Source organism: Danio rerio, chromosome 20, assembly GCF_049306965.1.
Source record: "Danio rerio strain Tuebingen ecotype United States chromosome 20, GRCz12tu, whole genome shotgun sequence".
In the NCBI taxonomy this organism is placed as follows: Eukaryota; Metazoa; Chordata; class Actinopteri; order Cypriniformes; family Danionidae; genus Danio; species Danio rerio.
In genome coordinates, this window is record NC_133195.1 from 38,482,690 (window position 1) to 38,498,744 (window position 16,055).

General features: G+C 35.9%; 1 protein-coding gene across 27 annotated transcripts in view; it reads left to right on the top strand.

Annotated features, from left to right (window-relative positions):
* cdc42bpab (CDC42 binding protein kinase alpha (DMPK-like) b) overlaps nt 1–15,631 on the top strand; it is a 128,543-nt gene extending 112,912 nt beyond the window's left edge. For 8 of the 27 annotated variants that reach the window (XM_073932899.1, XM_073932900.1, XM_068215516.2 and 5 more), the window contains 9 exons: nt 271–565; nt 658–755; nt 3,466–3,550; nt 3,712–3,835; nt 4,077–4,194; nt 5,894–6,011; nt 6,519–6,676; nt 9,268–9,342; nt 13,201–15,631. In XM_073932899.1, the coding sequence (XP_073789000.1) occupies nt 271–565; nt 658–755; nt 3,466–3,550; nt 3,712–3,835; nt 4,077–4,194; nt 5,894–6,011; nt 6,519–6,676; nt 9,268–9,342; nt 13,201–13,332 (1,203 nt within the window). In that variant the 3' untranslated portion in view covers nt 13,333–15,631. 27 annotated transcript variants of the gene reach the window in all.
* The last annotated feature ends 424 nt before the right edge of the window (nt 15,632–16,055 follow it).

Sequence of the window (16,055 nt, forward strand, 5' to 3'; positions counted from 1 at the left end):
ACCAGAATAAGTATGCATTAGTTTCTTTCTTCTGTTGAACACTAGAGAAGATATTTTAAAGAAAGCTGAAAACCTGTAACCATTGACAATAGTAGGAAAAAAACTTGCTATAAAGGTCAATGGTTACATGTTTTTAAATATCTTCTTTTGTGTTCAACAAAAGGGTGAGTAAATGATGATGGAATTTTCAGTGTTGGGTGAACTATCCCTTTAAGTGTTCATACCCAAAAGCTCACCACAAGCATCAACAGCTCTTTTTTTGTATCTCAGGCTCCAGGAACTGTCCAATGGATGGCGCTGTTCAACCAGCAGTTGTGTGTTGGTTACCCATCAGGCTTCATGCGCTACAGTTTGTATGGAGAAACACCTCCAGCCAGCTTACTTCATCCAGATGACCCCACACTGGCATTTATTAAAACAGACAACCTGGATGCCCTTTGTGCTGTGGAAATCTCCAATAAGGAACTGCTGCTCTGCTTCAGTAAAATAGCAGTGTATGTTGACACACACGGCAGACGCTCGCGCCAGCAGGAGCTGATGTGGCCCGCGGCGCCCACCGCCTGCTGTGAGTAAAGAGATGCTGATCTTTTGCTTGACTTTTAAAGAGAGGCAGAGGGTGGGACTGTGACCCTGTGGTTGTGTTTTGTTTTTTTGCAGGCTATAATGCCCCCTATCTGTCGGTCTACAGTGAAAATGCAGTGGATGTGTTTGATGTGAACTCTACGGAATGGATTCAGACCATTCCTCTCAAAAAGGTTTGCTATTTTTAATTTTCAGCATTCTTTATTTCAAATATGAATTACAATAAATAAACTTTTAAAAGTTGCAAAACTTGTGCTTTTGAAATATATATGAGAGTATACAGTGCTCAGCATAATTGAGTACACCTCATTTTGAAAATGAATATTTTTATCAAGTTTTCAGTGAATATAGGTAATGTATTTTGGTGCATTTAAACAGAATAGATGTATTAAACAGATATATTTATTCAAATGTTATTTTACTCACCAAACATATTTAGAAATGGAAAGATAATGCATTTAAATTTATGCAAAATATTGCAAAAAAATGTATATATTTTTTTGTTTTTCTTGATTTTTGCCATTATTGAAAATTGTATTTCGTATTTTTTACTAAAATATAAATGGACTACTAATTTGTGTAAAGTTATTTTGTTAGATTAGCTCCAGATTTGGCTTCAGTACTGACTAAACCAATGTATTTGCCAAGTATAATATTGTAAAGCAACCTATAGTAAAGAAAATATTAATTTAAATGAGAGATCTGTGGGGGTGTACTCATAATGCAGAGCCCTGTATATATATGCGCTACTGTTTTACACTTTGTTGAAGAAATGTACTCAGTAAGAATGAATTAAGTTGATCTAAAGTAAGGTTTTTGCAATTGTTTTTCAAAAAAAAAAAGTATATATAGTTCAAACTATGTTCAAATTAATTCATTGAATGCAATACAGTTTAAGTGCCACAACTGTTTTTAACATTAGTATTAAACAAATAATAAAATAGATAAATATTAAAATCAGCATATTATTATGAATTCTGCAGGATAGATTGCAACACTAAAGACTGGAGTAATGATGAAAAAAGTATACTGTAACTGCACATAAATAAATTAAATAGTTACAATTTGAAAAAAAAAATAGTTCTGACCTCTATTCTTATAAAATCACAAAAAATACTTTAAAGACTTGCGTAATAAAAAAAGTAATGTAAATAAATTGTACATTTTTATTTTATCATTTTTAAGTACTTTCTTTAAACAACTTTGCGTGATTAAAATGTTGAGAATTGATTAATTGTGCCTTCTCTAAATGATTCAATCTGAAGTTAATTAACAAATAAAAAGCTAAGTTTTTTTTTAATATACTGTATACATCATTTATACTTTGTCATTTAGCAGATGCTTTTGTCCAAAGCAACTTACCATTGGGGAGGCAATCAGAGGCCCAATCCCACTTCTATTTTTGTCCCAATCTTAGGGGTAAATATTGAAGCCCTTTCCCTTCACACTCGGTTTTAAAGGTCAAGGAGAAGGGGAAGGGCTTCAAAATGTACCCCTAAGATTGGGACAGTACTACAGCACCTGCACACGTCCTTATATGTTATCACAATCTCTTTCTTTATATGAGATCAGATGATGATGTCTGCTGTAGTTATTCCAGTTGTGCTATTTTTAGGTATTTATCTTCAGGAAATCACTAAAGGCATATATTAATTTGTCATAATGATCTATTGTGGCAAAAAGATCGTAACTGTACTGCGCATTTACACATTGGCCACAGTGGTCATCTATGTAAACCAGGGATGTCAAACTCAATTCCTGGAGGGCTGAAGCCCTGCACAGTTTAGTTCCAAACCTGCTCCAACACACTTACCTGTAGGTTTCAAACAAACCTGAAGGACTCGATTAGTTTGATCAGGTGTGTTTAATTAGGGTTGGAACTAAACTGTGCAGAGCTGCGGCCCTTTTGGAACTGAGTTTGACACCTGTGCTGTAAACACTCAAAAACAACATTAACATTACAGCAGACATTGTAAAAAGCTCATTCCCAGCCACTAGACTTTTCTGACAGGGTATTCCAGTGTCACCGAGTGTCAGAATGTTGTGGGACTGCTATACAGGAGTTTTTATGAGGGATTATTGATAGTGAAATTTAGCCGCCTTTTTTTTTTTTTTTGCCGTTTTTTGTTATTTTAAATCATGACGATAAAACACGAACACAGTTATACATGTATTAATACATGTGCTTGTCTGTTTTTAAAAATCGTAATAATGACAAAAAAATACCAATTTGTGCATCTCCTTACTTCTGGGTGCTGCTATCCTGCCTTTGTGGCTGTTTTTTTCTGGGAAATTTTCTTACCCCTTGGTTTCGAGTGTAGTTCTGAAAAATCTCCATTCGAAGGGCTATCTAGCCCTATCCCATAGCCCTGCACCTAAAGAGAATTAGGACAGCCCTACCCCTTCATGGAAACGCGCAAAAAGAGGGGTAGGGGTAAGGGGAAGGGCTAGAGGTAGAATTGGGATTGGGTCTCTCAACAAGAAGAGGCAGTAAACACAAGAAGTGCTAATTATACAAAACATACTGTTAGTGCTCAGAAAATTAAGTGCAAGAGTTAGAAGAGGGGAGTGTTGTTGTTTGTTTTTTTTGTTAAGCCCACTTGTGTATTTATTTTAATTATTATTATTTTACCTTCAAAAAAAGTAAGGGAATTTACAATTGTAACATTTACTTTTCAATCTGATGTGGTCAAGTTTGTGTTTAAGTAAATTAAGCTAAATAATTTGTCAATAAAAAGACCCCAAAAATATATGATACGGAGTAAAGATAAATTGCTAGTTTTTATTTCCTTTTCATATATTGTTCTTTGTTTGTTCTGAAAGCACAAATGAATCCTCTTATGAATCAGTAAATGAACTGAGGATCTCACTGTCTCTGTTCAGGTCCGGCCATTAAACATGGATGGCTCTTTGAATCTCCTGGGCCTAGAAACGGTCAGACTCATCTACTTCAGAAACAAGACCGCAGGTACTTTAATAGCAGTGACTTCGTAACTCAGTCAAATGCATTCATCATGGCTCTTGTTGGGTTCTGATGTTTGAGCTTTTGGTTTAGTACTGCTGTTTGAAATATTAAATAAGTGCAATTGGAATAATGTGTCTGATAATGCATTATTTGTGTGTGTTTAGAGGGGGATGAACTGGTGGTGCCTGAGGTGTGTGATAACAGCAGAAAGCAGATGGTGCGAAGCATGAGCAACAAGAGACGATTCTCATTTCGTATTCCTGAGGAGGAGAGACTGCAGCAGAGGAGGTCAATGTCAAACACACACACACACACACACACACACACACACACACACACACACACACACACACACATAAATGATAAGACTAGCAGAGCTGGTCACCAGGATTTGGATTCTGGTTTGAAGGATGTACTCTGATGAAACACTTTTATGAGAAATCTACATTTGTAAAATCTGACTTATTTAACTTTTAAAATATAATTCTAGGGCTGTTGTGTTAACTTAGTGACTCGTGTGTGTTTGCAGAGAAATGTTGAAAGATCCTGAGAGGAGGAACAAGCTGATCTCAAATCCAACAAATTTTAACCATGTGGCTCATATGGGGCCTGGAGATGGCATGCAGATACTCAGAGACCTGCCAATGGTGAGAGATCTGCCTACCCCTTTAAAAGAATAATCTGGGTTCAGTGAACAAGATCAAACTCTGCTGATGGCATTTAGCCTGTGTTAATTACTACAAAAATAAATATTTCACTTGTTTCTTTAGTATAGCCAGAAGACCTAAACAGTTAGTGTGTCAACATGATTTTAGTGTGACATTTGTTGTGTAAAGATGAATATTTAGTTTGTAACTAACTAATACATTCATCTTTTTGCTAAAAGGTAATTCTCCTGAAATCATCCACAGTGTTTTTTTTTTTAACTATAATTTTTTTGTGGTAATTAACATTGTTCCACAAATACTGTTTGATCTTAGATTATATTGAACTCTGAATATTGCTTTAATACATGCACATTTCATTCTGCTTTGTATTTTTCTGGTCATTTATCAAATCACTGTCCAAGTTTGGTTCACGCACTACCATTCAAAGGTTTGGAATTTTTTTTTTTTTTTTTATCTATTCAAATATAGTATATTAAATTGATTTAAAGAAATGTTATTTAAGCATCAAATGTAATAAGCATCAAAATAATTTTTTTTTTAATTATTATTATTTTTAAATATTTTGATGTAGCAGTATATACAACTATGCACTATTTCCAAAAAGATGAGTTTAAATGTTTTTCTGCTGTTTCTTTTTCACATTATACAAAAACAGATGGATAGGATGAATAAAATCCAATAACATTAAATAATACTATTATTAACAATAATATTTTTTACAATTTAGGGGAAATATAATGCATACTAAATAATGTTCAGGGTTTGTTCTTGGACCAAAGTGTGATGGAGACTGGGAGAAAGTCTACTGGTTTCTGGTGTGGTAAAAGTATGTAGGAGATTGTTGTTGTTTTTTTATCTCCACAAAAATATTTTTTTTCCATAACATTAATATAATTGATGTGTGGTGCAGTGGCACAGTGGGTAGCGCTGTCGCCTTACAGCAAGAAGGTCACTGGTTCGAGCCTCCGCTGGATCAGTTGGCATTTCTTTGTGTAATTTGCATGCACATCTATCAATATCAATATCAATGTTGGTGTGGGTTTCATCTGGGTGCTCTGGTTTTCACTATAGGTAAATTCGATAAGCTAATTTGTCCGTAGTGTATGTGTGTGAATAAGTGTGTATGGGTGTTTCCCAGTAATGGGTTGCAGCTGGAAGAGCATCCGCTGCGTAAAACATATGCTGGATAATTTGGCAGTTGTTTCGCTGTGGCGACCCCAGATTAATAAAGGAACTTAGCCGAAAATAAATAGCTTTATCACTGGGCACTCTTTCCCATTTAGTATGAAGTATATTTTTCTATAACGTTTATTCTAAGGCCTTTATAAAATATAGCAATGACTCCCTTGTACTGTTAACGTCCTACTTATGTCAAATAAATGCAGCTTTGATAAGCAAAAGCAACTTCTTTCAGGAGTATAAAATCCTGTTCCAAACTTTTGTACTGTAGTGTACATCAGTACACAGTTCTCTGTTCTCTACATTCACTAATACATCACAATTCATTTACAGGTCCTCAATTAATATTTTCATTTATGGCATGATAATATCTTGAAAATCACTATGTAACCGTCATAGAATGTTTTCATCATCTCATGTCTGCCGCACTCATTGCATGTTTGTGTGTCCCTGCTCTGTGTGTGTATGTGTGTGTGTTGTTTCTTTGTGTAACCGGTAGAATGTACGTGCTCAGGACAACCGTGCTGGATTCAGCGGCTCCGTCAGCATCCCCTCCATTACAAAAAACAGAGCAGAGCCAGGGCGATCCATGAGCGCAAGCAGTGGCCTAGGAATGCGTAAGCACACACACACACACATTTTCCTCATAGGGATCAAAAAAGGTCCCCACAATGTCAACTTTAACTGGTATTGCTATACTATTACATTTGATTCTATTTTTCAGTCTTATGCATTTTGCATATTTTTTATTTCAAGCAACTAAACATTGATATTTGTAGCAATTAGAAAAGCAATCAAATATGTTATATTTATAATATCATGGCATGCAATAACTTCAAACAATGGTATAAAGCTAAAATCAAACAAAAAGTGCTTCGGGGTTAATTAATGTGTCTGTGTTCTTCGGATAAGGGATTCTTAAAGATTAACAACAAAATCACTTACATTTCAAATGCCTTGAACTTAGGATTTTATGGTATAAAGCAATTTAAAACATCCATAAATGTACATTGTAATAATTGCACTTACAATTTCATTTGAAATTTTAATGCTTCTCTTGTACATTCTCTGTATTCCTTGCATTTTTTTCACTCTGGCTTCTTCCTGGTGGTCTGTAATGTCAGGGTCGTCCTCTCAGAACGGCAGTGCTCTAAGGAGGGAGCTGTCCAGCGGCAGCTACAGCTCTAAACGGCAGACCATGACTTCACCCTCCGAGAGTTCGCTGTCATCAGGAGGAGGGATGGACGTGGGGGAAGCGCCGCTCTCTCAGTTTGACAGAGAGGTGAGTCAGGATCTAGAAATCGAGACAGTGGGAACTTCATTACATCATCACATCAATGGCAGATTTGCTCTATGCAGAGATGTCACAGCACATGATCAGCTAGACATCTAGCTTCAAGACTTGCAAGGCTTTATACAATACAGATCAAATTCATCAACTGTAAAACTTGTTCAGTTGATCTGCGGTAGACATTTATGTTTGGTTTAAATATAGTTCAGTAACATGTCATTAAGGAAAACTGGACTTGATCAGCCCTTTAAGTATTAATGAATTAATTTTGTTAACAGAGTTTGCGATAACTTTGATTGCTATGGTCATTTTATTTATGTATATATAGGATGTGTTCACTTTTGTTTTGTTTTTAAAACCAGGGGTCTGGGGTTCGTTCTTCATGCGTGGTTAACTCGATTAGCTGGATTTGGTTATTGATGACTTGACATGGTCCAGGATTGTTTCGTTCTTCAAAACTTATCTGAGAGTTTTCATAGCAACAGGTGTGGTAGCACAGACCTGCTCAGGAGCAGGTTTATTTCATATAAACAGGATTAGATCGGGCCTTCTCAAGCAAAGGTAATACTAAAAGTACGTACCGAATGCTGATATTTTCTTACAGTAATAACCTATAGATTATATACACTTTGAAAATAGTAAAATAATAAATAAAAAAATTATATATACAATTATAATTTATAATAATTTGTAATATTTAATATTAAATAATGAATAATGTTTATGTTTATATACATAAACGTTTTAAAAGCAATATAAGAGAAACTTATGCTATCTACACTCCGAAATAAAAGTACAAAATGGGGTGTTTCTCCTCAAGGGGTTCAAAGAGAACATTTATTAATATCGACTTTTTAGATACAAAAGCTTACTATTTTAAGGTACTGACCCAGCTTTACAAATTGTGTGTGATAATAGACATGCCCAATATTCAACTGTTTTTTGTTCATTTGTTGTTTTTTTAAAGGAATAATAATTCATGCAGTCATGCAGATGTGTTGACAGCTAATATGACGGTGATTTGATGCTTTTTGCACACCTTTACCGATATCGAAATGCTTTTTTTGATGCAAAATAAATTTTAATTCACCGATTAAGAAGCTAGAATAGGCCTAGGTTACTATAATAAAGAAAATCCGCTCTAAAATGTAAAACTAAATAAAATCGCTAAACATGCCCACATCACATGTGGAAAGTTATTGCGTTATAAGGTATAACCGTTTACTACTAATTTTATGTGATTTTGCTCACATGAATAATTAAATATTAATCAGATGATGTCAATACGCTGCTGTGCCATCAACCAATCGTTGGATTGCTGATCGTGATTTTGAGGATCGATAGATCTGTCCTTTACAACACACGCAGCGATCTCAGATCAGTTCATCCAGACATTTTAATCTGATTTGCCAACAAACATTGGCCAGAGATCAGTTGTCAAGATGAACAGATCCAGGATCAGCCAAATCATCTTAGATCATTTAAGCGAGGTACGAAGAACGAACCCCAAGACTATTTATATTAATACAGGAATAAGTATTTATGTATTCATTGGCCTGGACCAAAAGAACCAAGATAACGAACTACATGTGTGAAAACCCCCTTACATAAATATATGACTGTCATTAAAATATCATATATAAAATATATAATACACAGCATTTAAAATTGCTCACACTTTATTTTGATGGTGATTACATTATAAAAAGACTTTTAGTTTAGTGTTAGGGTTAGTGTAAGTTGACATGTACTTGCAAAGTTTCTTTTAGTCAGTTAAATGTCTGTTGAAGGAACAGTATCAGCAGATATTAAGCAGACAGTCTACTAATACTCAAATGGACCATCAAAATAAAGTGATACCAAATAATTTATTATATTTTAAAAATCCAGAAAAAGGAACAGAGCATTTTCTTTTATGGAGGAGATGCTACATATTATTCAAAGTCCTTTGTTTAATGCATTTTGACTTGCATTACTATTATCTGCCAACAAAGTACTTAAATGCAACAAATGATGACTGCAGATATGAAAGGTTGACCCATGAAGGCACATCTTATTATACACAAACAGTTTTTAAGCAAGATGCAGTTAAAAATACTTTCTGTTATATTTTTAGAATCATTGTTCTCTCATTGATAGCTTTTACTTTTGAACGCTTTTGAATGACATGACTGTCAGCAAACATTTCTATCAATGTTTCCCCAAACAAGTGTAATTTACTCACTCGTTATGTTGGCCTAAAGTTGTTTGATTTTTTTGTACAACTCCTGACTTATAAAAAGCAGCTCGCCCCATCCCTTCCCATGAGGCATTCAAAAGTGGAACACTTCTAATATCATTTACCCCAAAGCAAGCTTTAGCGCTGTGTTCCCCTCACCTAGCTTTTTCAATGCTTCTTCCACTTTATGCCTGCCGTCCCATTCCACTACATCCGACAGTATCCTTAGCAATCCACCCACCTGCGCCCTTATCTCACCCGTCATCTTCCCATACCGCTGCGCTTTGCGCCCCCTGGCCACCACCATTCTCCTTCAACAGTCCTGGAAGCCATTCCAGCACTCAGTCTGCCCTTTCCTTCTCAGTGGCAGGCAGTATCGCCCTCGGAGAAGACCCCTGATCTGAAAAGGGCTTTAAGGACCCTGCTTAGTAAGATGAAGGTAAACGTCACATGTTTGCAGTGAAACACACACGCACCAACACGCCTGCTGTCATCTGCACATTCAGGCAGCCCTGCAGAGTGCTTTTCAGGAATCCACTGCCCACAGCCTTATCCTCCACTGCCCATGAGTGACTGTGGCGAAGTAGAGAGGAATGGCAAGCTTTCATCTGCATGTTTCGCCTTCATACTGCTCCAGCTGACCAAACCCTGTCTCCACAAGACAAGTCTTTAAGAGATGAAAAGAGAGCTGGGCTAGAAAAATATTCTTATGCAAGTACGCAAATGTAGGCTCCAAATGTGCTAGTGGCTGCATTCCATACCCTTTTTCAGTGATGTTCAATCCTGCTCCTGGAGAGCAGCTTTCTGGACAGTTCAGATGCAACTTGTTTGCGTAATAGAGTAGGGCTGCATAATTTGGAGAAAAAAATTGAATTGCAATTTATCTGATCAATAATGTGATTTGCAATTTATTATCATTTCATTTAAGACCTACAGATCTGATGGGGTGCTTTAAACAGCACCAAAGAAAGACCAAGCATCAACACAAAATATGCTAGAATTTGTAACTTTTTATTTAAAACCTTTTAAACATTGTTGCCATTTTTCCCAATAAAGTTGTCAGTTGTGATGACAAATTAAGAAAACAACAGTATTTTAAATTCAGTTAAATGAATGATATGTAAAATCTTTTATAGGATGAATAAAACCTTTACATTTAGCTTGTGTTACATTTTTGACATTGCTCAAGGTAATGTGCTTACAAATTGTCAGAACTGTCAAAAACGATATGCTTGTTACTATATTTGACAGCACATCGGAATAATCGCAGCTTTTGCGATTTTAAACATCGTGTACACTTTCAAATCACGATTTCAGTTTAAAAATTATTAATTGCACTCTATAATAGAGTCTAGATGGTCTGTTGATCTAGATTAGCTGGTGTAATGACGGTTGAGGCTAAACTCTACAGGACAGAAATCCTCCAGTTTTGACCCCCAATTGTTAAAGGGTTTATTTTCAGAAAGCTTTGAAGGGGTAAAGGGTGTAGAGGATCAGTTAAGAACTGCTCTTAAGAACAAACTTTTTCATTTTCTGCTTCACAAATTAAACTTGGATCAAAAGGTGTCTTTCAAGTGTCATCACTTGTACCCTTACCCTAATCTGATTTTGGTTTGGATTGACACTTTCAATTTGGCGGCCATGTTTAGTCTAACTCCAAATTTGTCTCAATTGGAATGCAGCAAAACGTCAGCATTGTAGAAGAATGCTAGGTGTAAATGTATTGATGAAGAGGGATATAAATTGCAATTTATCTGATCAATAATGTGATTTGCAATTTACTATCATTTCATTTAAGACCTACAGATCTGATGTGGTGCTTTAAACAGCACCAAAGAAAGACCAAGCATCAACACAAAATATGCTAGAATTTGTAACTTTTTATTTAAAACCTTTTAAACATTGTTGCCATTTTTCCCAATAAAGTTGTCAGTTGTGATGACAAATTAAGAAAACAACAGTATTTTAAATTCAGTTAAATGAATGATATGTAAAATCTTTTATAGGATGAATAAAACCTTTACATTTAGCTTGTGTTACATTTTTGACATTGCTCAAGGTAATGTGCTTACAAATTGTCAGAACTGTCAAAAACGATATGCTTGTTACTATATTTGACAGCACATCGGAATAATCGCAGCTTTTGCGATTTTAAACATCGTGTACACTTTCAAATCACGATTTCAGTTTAAAAATTATTAATTGCACTCTATAATAGAGTCTAGATGGTCTGTTGATCTAGATTAGCTGGTGTAATGACGGTTGTGGCTAAACTCTACAGGACAGAAATCCTCCAGTTTTGACCCCCAATTGTTAAAGGGTTTATTTTCAGAAAGCTTTGAAGGGGTAAAGGGTGTAGAGGATCAGTTAAGAACTGCTCTTAAGAACAAACTTTTTCATTTTCTGCTTCACAAATTAAACTTGGATCAAAAGGTGTCTTTCAAGTGTCATCACTTGTACCCTTACCCTAATCTGATTTTGGTTTGGATTGACACTTTCAATTTGGCGGCCATGTTTAGTCTAACTCCAAATTTGTCTCTATTGGAATGCAGCAAAACGTCAGCATTGTAGAAGAATGCTAGGTGTAAATGTATTGATGAAGAGGGATATGCTAAAGTGCTATAGCACCACGTCACAAACTTGCAAAAAGTATATTTTAAGCCTTACTGTGGTCGTTTCTCCAAAGTTTTGCTGTGAAGAGACTCCAATGAGTCGACAGCTGCAGACCGCAGGTCATGAGTATTGAGTTGTGTTTTTGAGGATGAGCCATTTGTCTTATGTCTTGTTTTAGTTCACATAACTGTCATTTTATTTACTTCGTAGTGTCACCTATTGGCTTTGTAGACATGGTAGAGCCTTCTTAACAGTCTATAATCCAAACTTTCAGATGTTGTCCTGTTAAACTGAGCATATTGCAAAGTTTTAGTGGTTTAGGACTTTAATTGCCAATTCTCTATTTTGTGTAATGTGGTATATTTACCTTTTAAGACTTATGACTTGTCTGAAGCAGTGATGCCATGTTTACAAAGCCATCGTCAGTTAATAACTGCTAAATGGCAGATCCCACTTGAGTGTGTTTTTATTTGCACCCTTAAAGTGTTTGTATCATTGCATGTGTGCACTACTGTTCAAAAGTTTTGGGTCAGTAATGTATGCTTTCATTCAAGGTTACAATAAATTATAGAAGCTTGTTTCAGCCACATAATTGAAAATAAATGAATAAAAAATTATAAATAAGTGTCTAATAATAATAATTATAATATGCTATTTGTAACTTTCTATCTAACCAATAACAGCAAGTTTATATACAGTGGTCCCTCGCCACAACGTGGTTCACCTTGGTGGTCTCGCAGTTTCGTTGATTTTGTTTTTAGTCTAATTTGACATGCCTATTTTGTACAGCGCAATGTGTTCTGTGTCCTGAATAGCTGTATACCATTTTCAATCAGTCTTCTGCATACCATGTATCCTGTTCAGTACACCTTTTTTCTGTTATTTATTTCTCATTTGCTGTCTATTTTAATTTAATGATGTTAATATATTACATGCTTTATACATATCTAAAATGTCAGTATTTACAGCAATACTGTAAATGTCAAGCAAATAAAGCAACTTTAGAGAGAGAGAAAAAGAGAGCAGTCTTTACCTGTCAGTGGGTGCACATGGCTCCTAAATAGCATAAGAGTAAGAGAAATAGTGTATTTCATTTATTTTAACAGCCTTTTTAAAAATAACTTTAACCTATTGAAAATAAAAGGTGTATAACAGTGTCATAATAAATAAAAATGTAATTAAAAATCACATTATTTTTTGTTTGTCGCATGTAGTTGACCATTTATGTGCTGTGGGTAAAAGGTGTGTTTCAGTCCGGCTACCACCGCAAGTATATTTCAAACCTGTGGGAAGCACTGAAGAGGGACCACTGTATTACAGTTCACTTTTTTTATTGTGTGGTGGAAACAAGCATCCATATTAAAGTACAAGTTTGTGAACAATTTTGGAGTAACCTTCTGAAAAAAGCTAGGTTTTTAATTCTAAAGGATCATGTGACAGCTTAACCATCATTGGAGTAAATAAATCAGAACTAAGTGAAAAGAGAATTCGGTTTAAATCAAATAAATACATAAAAGACTTCTTTCAAAAACAAACAAGAAAGCTTTTGAATAGTAGGTCATTGTGATTGTCTTTTTAATGTATGTTTTTTAGGCTTCGATTCTTATAGTAGACTCTCTTTTGATTAGTGAGCTCATAGGTAGCGTTTCTGTTTTTACAATACATTTTTGTGTTCGTTTTCCAGGACTCTGATTCGCCGCGGCACTCCACTGCCTCCAACAGCTCCACCTTCAGCAGCCCGCCGAGCCCCGCCTCCCCACACAAGACAAAGTCCCTCTCATTGGAGAGCACAGACCGCACCGCCTGGGACACATGATGGACTCAACTGTGAGCCAATCACAACAAACTCAAGTCTGCCTGTCACAGTGCTCCGCCCCCCTCCCATACAGCTGCACTGCAGGCCCCTCCCACTTAATTTGCATAAAGGCTCACCACCGGAGAACATCCCAAGGAGAAACCATCCCAACGTTGAATGCGTTTGCTAAAGTTTTACCACTTCAGATTTGGAAGAAAAGCCAGCGGATTTTATCGTGACTGGTGTTTGTATATAGACTGGGTTAAGGGTGAACTTTTATTTATTTATCATTCAGCCATTTCAAGGTGGAAAATACAGTCACGTCCCTCACTCTGCTCTGGACCGTACTGGATTGACGATTCCATTATAGGATCCCACTAATTAACCTGGAAAAAACAAATGCAATGATGTATATTTTTTATTTGCTTTTAAAAGTGATGTGTGCCGTGATTCCTTTGTTACTTCAGCTCAACGGATGAGAGCTCCATCTGTTGCTTTCTGTCCTAGATTTGTAGGAATTTATAGAGGCTTTCAGACATCTTGGAATCTCTTTCGTCATTTACCACCAGTCTCCGTATAATCCGAACCTTCCGTCAACCAACATGACCTGTGAAAACACACATCACAGTAATGTATATAGGTCAAAAGTATAGTATAATATATAATAAGGAAATATTGAAGAGATAAACTATGTGGGAAAAACTAAATCTCATCGCTTTTATTTTGAAGAAATTATTTTAATATACTCACGCCAAGACCATTTAAAAAGCTTTAGTTGTGTTAGACTTTTATTTTGGTTTATGAGACAATACTGCCTTGTGTATTTTATTTTATTTTAATAACAGAACTTGTCTGATTTTTGTGAGACGCAGGCCAAGCTGTTGTGCTACAAGTGTGCTTTAACTATGAAATCTACGTTATGCCTCACATGCATTGACCGAAACTGTACAATCATCCGCACACGGTTGCATACAAATATCACATTTCTGCAATCTGGAACAATTTGCTCCGTATTGTGGAACTCGTCCAACATGTACTGAGTAATTTGAGATTCGCAGACAGACAAAAGACATTTGCTTTTGTTCCTGGATAGTTTCATCTAATGTTGCAGTAAGAGAAGCTGCAAACACACAGTTCACCCACATAATTTGGCTCTTTCCACTCTGGAGAAAAAAAATAGAGTAGTATTTTCAGTCATTTTATCCTATTAAGTGTTAAAACATTCACCACTGGTATTAAATGTAGGGTTAAAACATTAAACCATATTACATGAATCTGCTTCCACAACGCCAGGATGTTATTTTCATGATGTAGTTGTTAAATTGCTTCTGTGGTGCTTCATTTATTCCGTTCAAGGAAAATGTTTTAAAACTTCTCTGAAATCACACGTCTAATAAGTGACACAGGGTGATCTTTGTTTTCCTTAATTAGTTTGATTTAATCAAGAGTTGCACAAGAAAGCAAGTCTCCTCATGCACGGATCTGTTTGTTCCTCACTGCTTTATTTAATTTATTTTTTTTACGCCAAATTCCCATCTATTTATATCATAAAAAGGGCTTTGCACACTTGATATACTTGATGGATCATTTTAAGCCCCTGGTAAACACAATCCTGGTTTATTTCACTTTATGTTTTTACACGGTTCATAATTTCCTGTACAAAAATTAAACAAAACATTGCTTATCAGAAATTAACCTGGTGTTTGTAGTAAATGTGTGGTCATCAGTTCATCAAAAACATGATTACTACACGCTTGCTATATAAAATGATGGTTAATTTTGGTTGGGGTTTAACCAGGGTTAACAATTATTCCTGGGTTTTATTTCCTAATTCACATTTTTATACCAGAATTTTGTCGTTGTTTGCATCTTCGCTATGATTGTACAAGCTTGGTAAGCAGTGTTGCCAGATTGTGGGGTTTTCGGGCAGTTTTGAATTTGATTGTGCTGGTAAAATATGGCATTGGCGGGTTGACAAAATTTGGGTGGTTTTGAAAGTTAAATTTTATATGCAACTTATTTAACAAAACAACTGTGTGCTCCTACTCTATTCAGTTAGTAGTGACCAGTACATACCACAAACCGCGTGGGTCACCCGCAAGAGGAGGTGAAGGAAGGTTGCGCTCTCACAGAGAGAAAATGAAAACAAAACTTACCTGCAGCAAACTATAAAAGCAACACTTCACGCTTGTTTTGCCAATACAGCGTGGTGTGTCTGTCGTCTAAACACTGTGACAGTAGTGAATATTAATGAAGTTGCACAATAGAGCGCGCTGATTGGTTTGAACCAAGCCTTACTCATGCATTAATGCATCACACTGTAAGACGTAATAAGACACACTCTGGCACAGACGCCCAGTCTGCATGCTGGAATACAGGCTATTATGTCATGACCGTGACGCAGCTTCAAAAATTCGTTTCAAACCGGAAGTACGAATTTGCTTGAAATAACGCAAAAACAACCAATTTACACTTTTTAGCAAAATATAGGTGTCCTAATAGTGTTTTTAGCAGTGAGGGACACATATACAACTGTCAACAGCTCAAAAAATGTGTTTTGGTGTTTTGTGACCTTTAAAATCTGACTTCCCACACAAATCTGACTCCTCTTCACTCTTCATCATGAAGAGCCTGCAGTTAAACTCACAGCGGTTTATCAACTCTTTTATCAATCTGTTTCTCCGCAATGCCATATATAGACACATGCACTTTTAATTTCAGTCAGCCAGCCTCAGCGCTTTGGT